The sequence below is a fragment of the Lagopus leucura genome, unplaced genomic scaffold, assembly GCF_019238085.1.
Source record: "Lagopus leucura isolate 7727_CA_CO unplaced genomic scaffold, USGS_WTPT01 Super-Scaffold_73, whole genome shotgun sequence".
In the NCBI taxonomy this organism is placed as follows: domain Eukaryota; kingdom Metazoa; phylum Chordata; class Aves; order Galliformes; family Phasianidae; genus Lagopus; species Lagopus leucura.
The window spans coordinates 45617983-45630976 of NW_024962252.1; the positions used below are offsets into that span (position 1 = coordinate 45617983).

General features: G+C 35.2%; 1 protein-coding gene across 7 annotated transcripts in view; it reads left to right on the forward strand.

Moving 5' to 3' along the window:
- The window catches only part of LAMA2 (laminin subunit alpha 2), a 320859-nt gene that overhangs the window by 54207 nt on the left and 253658 nt on the right, over window positions 1-12994 (forward strand). For all 7 annotated transcript variants that reach the window (XM_042877434.1, XM_042877458.1, XM_042877450.1 and 4 more), the window contains exon 2: window positions 9978-10148. In XM_042877434.1, coding sequence (XP_042733368.1) covers window positions 9978-10148 — 171 coding nt within the window. The remainder of the gene's footprint in view (window positions 1-9977; window positions 10149-12994) is intronic.

Genomic DNA, 12994 nt, shown 5'->3' on the forward strand with positions numbered 1-12994 from the left:
GTCTGGAGAAAAGATGACTTGGGAAATACTATCACTGTCTCCAACTACCTGAAAGGAGGTTGTGTTAAGGTGGGGATTTGCCTTTACCAGGTAGCTAGTCACAGGACAAGAGGTAATGGCCTTAAGTTGCACTACAGGAGGTTCAGTTTAGATAATAAGAAAAATTTCTTCTTGGGCGCAGTGGTGATGCATGGAAGCAGGCTGCCAGGGAGAAGGTGGAGTCACTATCCCTGGAGGTTTTTGAGAAATGTGTAGATGGGGCACTGATGGGCATAGTTCATTCAGTGTGCATGGTGGTGGACTAGATGATCTTAGGAGTCTTTTCCAACCTTAGTGATTCTATGGTTCTCTGTACCTTTTAGTTTTCTTTGTTTGCAGAATTGTCACATGGGGGTGACTACACATTTGACTCAGCTGTAGTGAACCTAAGAGACTGGGAGATAGCTACATCTGAGACACAACCAGAATATACCTATAGCCTTCATGATAGCTAATTCAAACTTTGCTTGGAACGGTCTGTCTTGAGAATACCTGTTGCCTGAAGTATCCAGATCTCTGTAAAGCTGATGATGCCTGTGACAAAATAATACTGTCTCAATTCATTAAGACATGCATCCAATGTGAGCATTTCTCTTCAGTCCAACCTTGCTAGACAAAGATGGAAGCATTTACAATGTAACTGACCAGATTCTGTGGTGCTACAGAGTACAATCAAGGAAAGGGCAGTATGGAAACACAGTCTTTGCAGAATGAGGACAAATTTTTGTGTTTAACAGAATAGATATAGTGTATGTTGCTACTTCTGCTACTAAAGCAAAAATTTTAATAAATATTAATTACTCCCTGCCTTTCTCCCCTCTAAAAAAGCAGACCATACAATGGCTTTACTATATCATGTAATGGTGGACTGATGACTGAATGTAAAACCAACTAGAGGAACAGGAGTGGAATCAGAAAAAGATTAATGTTAAACCTTTAAGTGTTCTAAGCAGAAGTTTGTAAGAGTGCCTGAGGACATGAAGCCACATTTTCAGCATTGAGTTTTTAATATCAAGTATGCGTGAAATGAAAGGTTCAGTTCTTATATGATTATTTTGGGAGTTCTGTCTCTCTGAGGAAGCTGCAGTATTTGTCCTGCAGATTACTCTTCTCTGTTTGTTTCAAATAAGACCATAAGTACTCAAGTCTAGCCTGTATGTAGAGATTATAATCCTGCGTGGCACAGCGAAAGATTTTGTTCTTTCCTCCCCACTTGCTTGAGATCAACTGAATAGTATAAAGCCAGTAGAATTTAATTAAAACAGAAGTGCTGAAACACAGGCTGAAAGAATAAAGTTGGAAAAAAACCTAAACACCAAAAACCCACAAACCACCACCACTGCCAAACAACATCAAACTAATAAAAGCTGAATCAAACAAGCCTCTGAAATATTAATGTTCACCCCACAAAAATCAGTGGGAAAACAATTCTGCTATTTGACAGCAAGGGTACTTTTCTTTGATCTCAACTGTATTGACTGTATAATTGAGGCATTGCTTAAGACAAAGCCTGTAAATATCACTTTTCATGGAGAAAATACAATTATGGAAAACCTGTCTACCAACATATGTGCATTATGTTACTAAAATATTTGAATATCTAGATGAGCAGAAATCTGTGAGGAATATTTGTGAATAGTTCTATGGGAGTTAAGTGGTTGTCAGAAGATTACCTCAGAGGTTGTTTCAGAATATGAAGTATTAATTGAAATCAAAGAATCACAAGGTTGGAGATGACCTATAAGATCATCTAGTCCACCCGTCCCCTCATCACCATTGCCACAAGCACTAAACCATATCACGCAGCACGTCATCCAGACACCTCTTGAACACTGCCAGGGACGGTGACTCCACCACTTCTCTGGGCAGCCATTCCAGTGCCTGACCACTCTCTGAGAGAAAAAGTTCTTCCTTAAGTCTAATCTAAACCTCCTTTGATATAACTTGTGGCCATTACCCTGTGTCCTGCTTGTTGCCTGGAAATATGTATATCTGCTGTCTTTCCAATAAGTGGATGACTACAACTTTCTATGAATTTAATAATTGTCTGGCATTTTAGCTTTATTTTTTTCTAACAACTGGATAGGCAGTGCCGTAAATAGGGGGGCGCTTTCAAGCAGAGATATAAAATTTATGAGGTAGAAAACATGATGCTGCTCCTTACTATGGTGCAGTATCCCCATAATTAGTTCTGGTACACCAATAACTACTAAAGGTCTGTAGTAAGTTTCAACAGTCTTTGCCTTAGATTTAGTCTGGTAACAACTGAATGCACTGACTGGAATTGTGTACAATCCTGAAGCAATCAGTGCTTTGGTTGTATGAAAAAGGGACTACATAGGTATAAGGATCAGTGTTTCAAGTTTACAAACAAAAAATTCAGACATAAACCATATTTAGATGGCTACTTTGTGCTCAACTTTTACTCAGATTAACTACCTAACACAAATATTGGAAATTCATATTTAATTGTAGATTGAGTATATATTTATAGTATCCCGCTCTTTAACAACACTTTCTAGTAGTCATATCACTGTGGAAATTGTCCAGTCTTTTAGAGGGTTTTGATGTGTATATATTCTGCAGAATTATTTTTCAACTCCTTTGTGTAACACTTTAAAGTAAGTAAAGACTAACAAGCAATTGTTTACTATTATACTGCTTAGAAGCTCAAATGTAGTTTTTGTAAGGACTTGAAATTTTAAATATATAGCGTTAGGAAATTCTACAAGAAAGAAGAGACTTGGCATTTATTGCTAACACCTTAGAAATTTTAGTTTGGGATTTTATAATAGTGTTGTTAGAACAGTTCTCTTTAGAATTGAACGCTACAATTTAACAAGAGGATAGATTACATTTGTGTGTGGTAAGAACTGAGAGGTTTGCAAATGCAACTCCACACCTTACTTTCAAAGTAACTGATTCCACAGTGTCCATAGCTCAGCTGGAAACCTTTTCTGCAGAAAATTATGATGAAGAAAACCCACTGTCTATGACACTATAGGAATCATTCAACCTTGCAATTTTATTTTTTATTTTGAAGTAATGGCTTTTGTCATAGCAGATATTTTCAGTAGTAAATTGTCTGGAGTAAATTGTCTTCATTGGTCTTTCATCTGCATTTAAGATACACCAAATGTCTAAACATGGTAGATTTCCTGAATGTTATTTTATCTTTTTCCATTATAATACAGTTTCTCTCATCTTACCCATAGAGATTTTGAAGTTTTATCTGTTCTTTTGAAAAAGGTTGCATATATTTCCTTATTCTCTCTATCCTTAAGATTCTTGGCCACATTACCATACATGTTTCATGTATCAAAATCTTACAAATTATAGGTAAGTTGAGAGCTACATTTCATTGCTACTTATCTTTGGGGTCAAGGTCTTTTCTGTGGTATTCAGCAACAGGACAAGAGGCAATGGGTAAAAACTAGAACAAGGGAAGCTCAATATTAACATGTGAGAGAACTTCTTTACTTTGCAGGTAATAGCACTGAAATGAACTGCCCAGAGGGGTTGTAGAGTCTCCTTCTCTGGAGATACTAAAGACTCACCTGGATACTTGCCTGCCTACTGTAAGAAACTACTGTAAGAAACTTGCTTTTTGCAGAGGGTTTGGATTTGGAGCATTATGGCTTTTAAATAAGATTTCAATATTTACAAAAACATACTGAAATAATGAAATAATTTTAGAAAGTTTAACACCACTATGTTTACATGCACATACAAACATATGAGGCAGTATATAATCTATATTTTATAGAAATTGTAATTATGTAAATATGCTATTCCAATATCTTGTAGCCTGCTTGTCCCAAAGTGTCCTAATCTTTTTTTACTCACCTTGTTAGTGGGAGGGAGCTAGGCAGACTAATCATCTTCACTTATATTTTTCCTGTTCTGTTTATCATAATAGTTTTCTTTGACAGCTGTAGGAAAAAATAAATTAATTATAAAACTAAGAGATGATTGATATATCTTCCACAATATAATAACATGGGCATAAGCCAATAGCAGTTTTTTCACACCCTTTCCAGTATCTTTTGTTTTGCTATTAAGATCAGAGAAGAGGTTTTTTGAACTGTAGAAATGCAAGATACTATGGCTATGTAATCGATGATCCTTTTTCAGGTGCCTCTGTGAGGCTACCTTTCTTATCAAGCTTCTTTAGCTTGGGGTGTTATTTTATTCTGTCTCTTATGTTGAAGTTGAATATGTGATAGGATGTGTGTAATGTTACACAGTATGATGAGAGAAAATCACCTGAAGGTGAAAGCAAAGCATCTCTACCACTAAACATCTACATTTCTACTTCCTTTTGAAGAAAAAAAGAAAAAAAACTACACAGAAACAAATATGACTACATAATAATATTGTAATGTGTAATATCTTAAGGCAACAGACAAACAGAAATAAGTGGAGACTAAAGTAGTTGTTTTTTGATTTTGTTTTCTTCTGGACAAACGGGCTTAGTGTCATGTTTTCTTCAGTCTGTGAGTTCTGTTGTGTCTGTGAAGCTATTTCTTCTATTTGGACTTATTTTCCAATTGTATAAAACTCTCTTCATCTGCACTGTGGATAGAGTGCCTTAATTTATTCCTTGCAGTGCACTGCTGGAAACTATTCTTTATTGCAACATCTTGTTTTGTCCCAGTTTCTTCTCCCCACTGTGTTCCCACACACTATCATAGCTTGTGCTGCAGCAAACAAGTATCTCTTTTTCCAGTGACACATCCTTAGATCATCAGAAATTGACATATTCTCTTTTGTCTTCTTAGTACATGTTCTGTGGCAAAGAGCTCCGCTTTATTGCATGAACATTTCAAAGTATAGACTAGGAAGATTGGCTGGAAAGTTAGACATATTTAGGTAGGCTGTTTTATTTGCTTCTTTGAAGAGAATAGGAGTATTTTGAGAAGACTGAAGGAAATACAAGGTGCTAAATATTGGTCTGTTTAGAAAAGAGGAGTATGCATGTCTTAAAGGAGCTTTCTTTGAAGATGGAAAAACACTTTCTCAGTTCTAATGTTTTAATAAGACAAGGAAATCTCAAAGCTGCTAAGCTTAAGTTTGACTTCTGTCTTGGAAGTGTGCTTAAAATACTACATAAAAAAAACGAGTTTTTTAAATTGTCATTTTCCTAGTGTGCAAGGACTGCTTTAATTTACATGAATTTTTCTCTCAGAAAAATGCAGTGCTGATCTGATTGTGTAAAAATAATCTGGGTATTGAATAATAAGTGTAGGATGTCATGTTGAGATTTATCTTTCTCCATGGGTCATGTGTAAGGAAGTAAAAAACAAACTGCTAAATAGTAGAAAGACTAGTACAAAGTAATTATTTCATTTACATCCCAATATTTCTCCTTTGTTGTAGCTGTTCCTTGACACGCTTTAAAAGTAGATTGCCCCAGTGAACATCCCCACTTGATAATGAAGCAGTAATCACCATTCAGCAGCTGAAGTTATAGTTAGTGTCCATGATCTCCTTGCTCCTTATGTCCTCTCTCAGCATGGGAAACCTGCTAGAACTTGCAGTGTGCTCTGAAGGTCAATCAAATAGGGCTGTTTGGGAGGTGAGTGAGAATGAGATATAAAGCCTGAAGTTATTAGATTCTAACAATGTCTTGTACCTGCTACTTGTGTATCACATGCTTCTGCCGATCCAAGCATCCGCTATTTTTTTTCTCTTTAAAGTAGATGTTCAGGTCTATTTTGATCCAGAAATCGTTAAATAAAACTGGCATTGTAGCTAACGCTAAGGTAACAAACTCTATTTAAATGTTTAAGACTGGCAATGCAAACTCATGTTCATCAGAGTTTGTAGGTAAAAATGACCTATTTATTCCTCCTTATTTACTGCTGTTCAATTTAACAATTTTTTAAGCATTTCTTTGGACACTGTGTGCTATGTTTACCATCAGTAGTTTGGTAAGAACTGAAGTTTCATTTTGTATGTAGACTTCAACTGCCCTTGTTCGATATACAATTTTAAAGAACTTGATTAGTTTTTGTGGTGTTTTCCTTCTACAGATAATTGTCTGTCAACACTAGAAAAACTAGCCAACAGGCTTCTATGTGTAATAACTCCATGGCATATGTTGCATGCTTATAGATCTATGTCAAAAGCAGAAAGATGGTCATACCTATCTATTCACAATCAGATGTTGAACCCAAGTTGTTCAAGCCTAATTACTGTCTATTTACATGCCAGCCTTTTCCACCTTTTTTCTCCTTTCAATTTCTAGGATTGGGGAATTTTTTTTTAAGGCAGAAAGAAATGTTGTGGTGGTGGTTTTGTTTTTTTTTTTTTTTAATTAACATAAAGGAGGGAAAAGATTGATACAGCTAGCAGTTAAAAGGATTAGAATTTACCTGCCTGCACTTGATCTGCACAAAATAGAGAATGTCTTTCTGATTCAGAGGTGTTTTACCCAGTCTTTATGCTGGGGCAAGTATTTACTGAAGATATTGGCAATGAAGAAGGAAATTCTGTCTAACTATAGTAGATCAGGACTTGGAAGTATTTCACAGCTGGCTGCCTATAGAATTCAAGATGAGTTTGATAATTAAATAAAATTTTAAAAGAACAATTGAGAAAATGCATAAAATCTGTATACTTTTGAAGTATTTGTATTGCATCATTAGTCTAATAAAAAAAAAAGGAAAAACTCTCAAAATGAAGTGAGGTGTTCTGAACTTTCCTGTCTACTTCTTGGTGGCTATGGTTGAATAGACAGTATATATTAGCATCATAAGCATTCTTATTTTTGGTTCAAATTCATAGAGCCTAATTTAAGAATTAAGGGCAACAAATGTTTTAATCTTCTGTATTTCTGGAGTTTCATGCCTGTTTTGTTGAAGCATTATTAATTGATAGAATGCAATATGAAAAACATTGTTTTCTCAGTTCCATCAAGTTTGCAGATCAAGTATACTTTAAAAACAAAGCCTTATTTTGGCCTATGTAAAGCACTATGTTCCAGAACTAGTATGAAGCTTAACTTCATTTTTCAGGCTGATGGGCATAGCTTTTGCTTTATTAACCGCTACATGCTACATTCCTATAAAAATCTAAGAAAACCCGCAAACTGGCACAGAGAAAAAAATGATATGGGAATAAACTGTATGCTTCGTATACCCCTTCCGTAATAGGCAGAGTAGAATTTCTATTCTCCCTGTTCTGGTTTTGATTGTGCCCCAGGTAGGTTAATGTCATCAATGACTTCAATCTGAGCTTTGTTGTAAAGGAGGTCTCTTTCCTGCACTGGATAGGTCACAGGATAACTAAGCTGGTTAATAAAGCAGATCTGAGTTTTCTCTCTAAAGGATCTATAAATAACAATAAACATTGTGAGTGATATTCACTGGAAATAGCCAGCTCTCTATAATTTACAATTCAGGAAACAATATAGCAGAGAGCTCCTTTTAGGTAAATGTCCATTTTACAACAGTTAAAAATTACATAAATGTTGTCTGAGACTTGGTGTTTAAAAATGGCACCACATGGTAGGAAATACTAATTTAAAGGAAAGAAAATATGAATTCCACTTCCCATTCAAGGTAAAATGAATCGCCTTGCATCCCAAAAGGTCAACCTGATGCAGAAAATTTCCCTTCAGTTCCTTCAAGAAAAGCTCTAGGCCCAAATATAAGTACTGTTTTTTTCATCTTTATAACAGAAACTATTTAAAAAGAAGTTCAAATTGGCAGTTGATAACTGTGAATTTAAACTGGTTAAAATTAATCATCAGTATAGAGCCTGAGTGCTGGCTGTGGTGTTGGAGCACTTTGAACATCTCTTGGTCTCTCCCTGCCAGATTCATTCCTGTGAGGAATTCTTGCAGGGAGTGGAATGTGACACACATGACACAGTCTCTTCAGTGAAGCATTGAATGCTGGTTTAGGTGCCTGTGTGTATATTGACTATGCACAAAGCTGTGTGGCCTGTGTTGCACTGCACTTTAAAGATATTGCCTGCAAGTCTATTTTTGTTCTAAATGATGAGCTTAAGTACCGCTACCTTTATCTATGCCTCTTACATTAAAATTGTAGTAATATTTAGAACATGTATATGATTTGTGTATAGGCATACTATGTGTATATTTTTATAGCTCTGTGAATAATGGAGGCTTTTTGCTTGTTCTTTTTCAGCTATTCCATTGTTTTTTTTTTTTTTCAAAAGAATTTTCTTGCTGTCACATGTTGCAATTTGCTTCATGTAGTATCACTGGGTTCTTTTTAGCAGGATCCTAAATAAACTACTCAACTCCAAACCAAATGCCAGACTGTGTTAAAAAACTAAGTGATTACTAGCTTTTAGGCTATTAGCTTTATGCAGTCTAAAAGAGAATAATGAGGCTGCAAGTCAACACAGGAGGATTCACAGCTATTAATTCATCTACTCTCCTTATACTTACACTGTTTTTCCATGTGTCCCTGTTGCAGAAGGCAGCAAATATCACTGTTTGCATTGAATAAAGATGCAAGAGCAAATGTATAAATTTTTGAATGTGGTGAAATTGGGCTGGAATCTGTACAAAATCAATAGAATTTAAACTATTGATTGACTGAACAGACTGAACAGGTTAGTAACTAATTGGTTGCTTTGAACAAGCAGTAGCTTTAATATGGTTTTAAAGTGAGTTGTGAGTCACTAACTCACAATGTTAGAGGACAGCTGTACCATGACCATCCAAGCTTGGTAATTAAATGGCATCCAGGTTAATTGCAGACTGGAGACTGCAGTTAAAGTATTGGAAGGAGTTTGCTGAATAGTGCTCTTTATCTGTGAATGAGAAAAAAGTCATTATAAAGAGAGCTTTATCAGTGTATAGTAATTGCAAATTCAGTTTTTATTAAAGCCTTGTTTTAAGGTTATAATAATGCAATAAGTTTATAAATTGAAAGTATTTTGTAAGACCAATGTAAACTGTCACTAAATACACCTGAAGTTTATCCCGGTTTGTGCCTCAGAATTTTTTTGTTGCTTTGGTTTAACATCCAGCTATGGCGAGTTTTGCTTTTCAGGATGCAAAACTGATTAATTTCATGTGAAAGGTTAATGTATACATTCAACCCATCGTGTCAGTCTGTCTTCATGAATCAATTTTATCATAGCTCAATGTTTTTTATTAGTGTTTATTGGAAGTGAGAGTAAGCCACGTTAATGATGGTTCTTCATATGGATTATAATTTTATAGCTTATTGCTACCCAGAACTCACTTCAGCAGAGTACTCAGATGTGCATAAGTGCTGTGCTGAATGAAAATTATATCACACAGCATGCACACTTGGAAAAAATAACAACAGTACTGCTATAAAAGACATGAAGTTGCATATATTATCCTCTTCTTGAGGAAAGGATGGCAGGAAGCAAAATGTACACAGCAGATGTTACTCCTGTTGCTGCATTAATTACTCAGTTCATCTGATAGTAAGGGTAACTATCAGGTCTTAAGCAGAATGGTAACATAGTGTAACACAAGTGATGTAGTCTGTGAGGTAAAAGCTTTTTCATGGGGATGCAAGCAGAAAGAAAGCTTTCATAAGTAGTTTGTTTACAATCATTTGAAGTCCAATTGGGTAAGCAATCATGATAATTATTTGATTATAAAAAAAAGAAATTTGGAAGGTGCTTTATATGTTTTTCTACTTTCTTTTGTCCTCTGGCATCCTGCTGCTCAAGGATACAACCAGAGGGAAACAATTTGAATTTTAGAAGGGAGTGAGAAAGAAATCACCTATGTAATTGCTTTAATCTGAGTTTTGGATTCAAAGCTGAAGTTGCTGGTGGTTTTTCTGCTTCCCTGCTTCTAAGGTTGTTGAAAACAAAGCGTTTTGATTTGATGCAATAACAGATGTTATGTTTGTTTGTGATTTTATGGCTTTGTGTTTGTTGCTTTTGTTGATAATTTTGTTTCATTTTGCTTGCAGGATTGTTTCCCGCAGTGCTGAACTTGGCTACTAATGCTCTCATCACAACCAATGCTACCTGTGGAGAAAAGGGTCGGGAAATGTACTGCAAACTTGTTGAGCATGTTCCTGGACAACCTGCAAGGAACCCTCAGTGCCGTATTTGTGATCAAAGGAGTAGGCTTCCACACCGTAAGTGTGCCCTGTTTTCATTTATTTCTTTTAAATGCAATTTTTTTTCACAACAGTATCAAATACTCAGCAGACAAAGCTGTTTGTCATTGTTCTAAGTACTATAAAATGACTATTCTTATTCTTGCTGAGGATGCTTGTTTCTTTTACCAGCATTTCAAAATCTGTTTTGTGTACTCTAATCGAATCGAAGCACTGGAGTTCAGACCTAGGACAACTAAGTATTTTTAAGTATCTACAAATATTTTTGAACTCTTCTGCTGTATGCTGACCATTAATGAAAAACGGATTACTGTCCTCTGTATACCTGTATGCTGAATTTGAAATTTCAGCCTGCAGCATCTCAAAACTGAGCTAGAGGAGAAGGGGAAGAGCTCAGCTCCATTTATGCTTTATTGTGTTTTGAGGCTTTCTTTCTTAGCTTGATGGTGATTGATTTTCACTGAGCCAGCAAATAGGAGATAAGCAGTTAAACTAAGTAATTTTTCATTATCTTAAGATTTAATATGAAAATTGATCAGTGCACTCATGGCTTTTTTTCTTAAGGCTATCAGTAACCAAAGTAATTTTTCACGTAAATTTATCATCAGATCCAGAGATGCATGTTGCTATTAATGATTATTAGTTTGGTAGATTGAAATAAGAGAACTTCATTCTTGATCATACAAGTCATACTAGTGTAATTTCACATGGGCTTGCAGTAAGACTTCAGTAGAACTAACTGTCAGATTTTGCTGAAGACAAAAGCTTTTTACTGTCTTTTTTCTACACTTATCTATCCCTTTTCTGTCTTCCTCCACTTTGATTGTGCTATCTAGAACTAAGCAAGTTGCAGTTCTTGCAGTTCTCTCTTGATGTTTTCATCTTTGTTAAAATTCACCTGAGCTTTTATCATCAGCACTGCAGAGCGATTCAGGTTTTCTTCCAAATAAGCAGATCATATTCCAATTTATACATCTAACTTAGCTATGTCACCATTTTAATAGTTTGATACCGTTGAGAGACATCTAGCTAGTTGGCCATTGTTGTCCCTAAATACTCTCCTGCTAAATGGTTACCTATTTGCTACCCATCTTGTATTTGCAGAGCTAATTACAATTGCTCCAGCATAGACAACTACTTTTGTCTCAACACAGTTATGTTGCAGTATACTCTTTTCCCACAAAATGGTTGTTCAAATTTTGTCATCTATAATTGTAGTAAATGCTGCCTTCTCTGGAAAGATCAGACAATTGAATTGCAGCATTCAAATGGCATATTATATCATAGCAGTGGGTGTCACTTAGTAGATTTATGGTGTTTTGGTAGCATTTTAACTGGTAGAAGCACCATGCAATAGATTTTATTCTTTTCTCTTATAGAAGTGCATTTGAACATGCATGCACATCATTCATACCCCATTTGAATAATGTGATTCTCCTCATTCATACCTTCATCTAAACTTGAGTCTGCCTGAATTCAGAGAGACTCTTTTTTGCAGCCAACACCATCTCATTTTGAGGTTTTTAAATGTTCATTTGGCAGAAGGAAGTGCTTTATTTAAACAGAGATAGCTTGCTAATAGGAGAACCATGTAATATAACCAGACTTTAAATTATCTCCCTGGGATGTGCAAGTCTGGAGTGTCTCCCCTTAATTACTGTTCGAGGAAATGAACACAAATTCCCTGGTTAATCACATGTGAGCCCAAATTAAAGAATAGAGATTGGTCTCATTCTAAATTCCCTCCCTTTGTCATCCACCAGAGAGGCTGGTCCTTGAACTGCATTTGCAATCGAGTTCATTTTGAAAAATACTGTGTTTTCCCTTCCTTTTAAAATAAATAAAATATGCTAGCAATTAATCAATGTTTTCAAATTATGATTAAACTCTCGTAATGATAATTACAGTTAATTGTTTTTCATCTCCCGGCTGTCCTTCTCGTGATTTATCTTTATTATCAATTTCTCCTAAAGAGACTTGCATCAAAATTTCCAATTGGACAGTTTGTCACAACCACTCAGATTCACTGAGATTGATTTACAGATGGATTTTGCTAGTTCTCATTTAAAGCTAAGGTTTGTGAATATGATCAGAGCTGTAAGAATTGACAAAATGTAAAACATAGGTATTTTTTTCTTTATGAGAATAACACCACTTGTAATGCAAGGATTGTAACTTTTAAGGGTTATTGCTCACTGATGCCATTGAATAATTTGATTTTTAAATTATATATTTTTTTTTTACATTTCCAATTTTGCAGGCTTATTCTTTCACTTCTTCAAAGCCCTTTAATTATATCTTTAAACTTGTTTAGGCATTCTAGCTTTCTTTCATGAGATAGGGTTCCTGTCACCCACAGGTGGCTGATGTAGCAAGAAAACAGAGAAGCAAAGGCTATCAATCTGTATGGTTGATTTAAATATTAATTAGAATAACAAGTAAATTAATCAGTTCATACATAAGTTCTTTGGAATCCTTGGATGAGCTAATAATGAAGCACATTCCAGTTTTATACACTGTTATATTTCATTATCTTTGGGTTATTTTTAACCATGATGTATAGGCTTGCTCTAGGTAATTAAGGAGTTCAAAATACATCAGGTTCTTTTCTTGAGGCTTTGATATTCTCCAGTCCGTACAGATGAGAATCATGATTTGGACATAAAACCCAGACCAGTGTGGTATTTTTCTCAGCCTAAGTAACATCAAAATACTTTATAAGACAACTTCAGTAACTTAGACTAATCTAAGAATTAATCTAAGACTAATTCTCTTCTGTAAGTAAACTTATGGTCAAATTACTCAAGATTTATTTGGGGTACTTCAGCATAGTATGGGGACATGAAAAAAATGAATCTTGGACT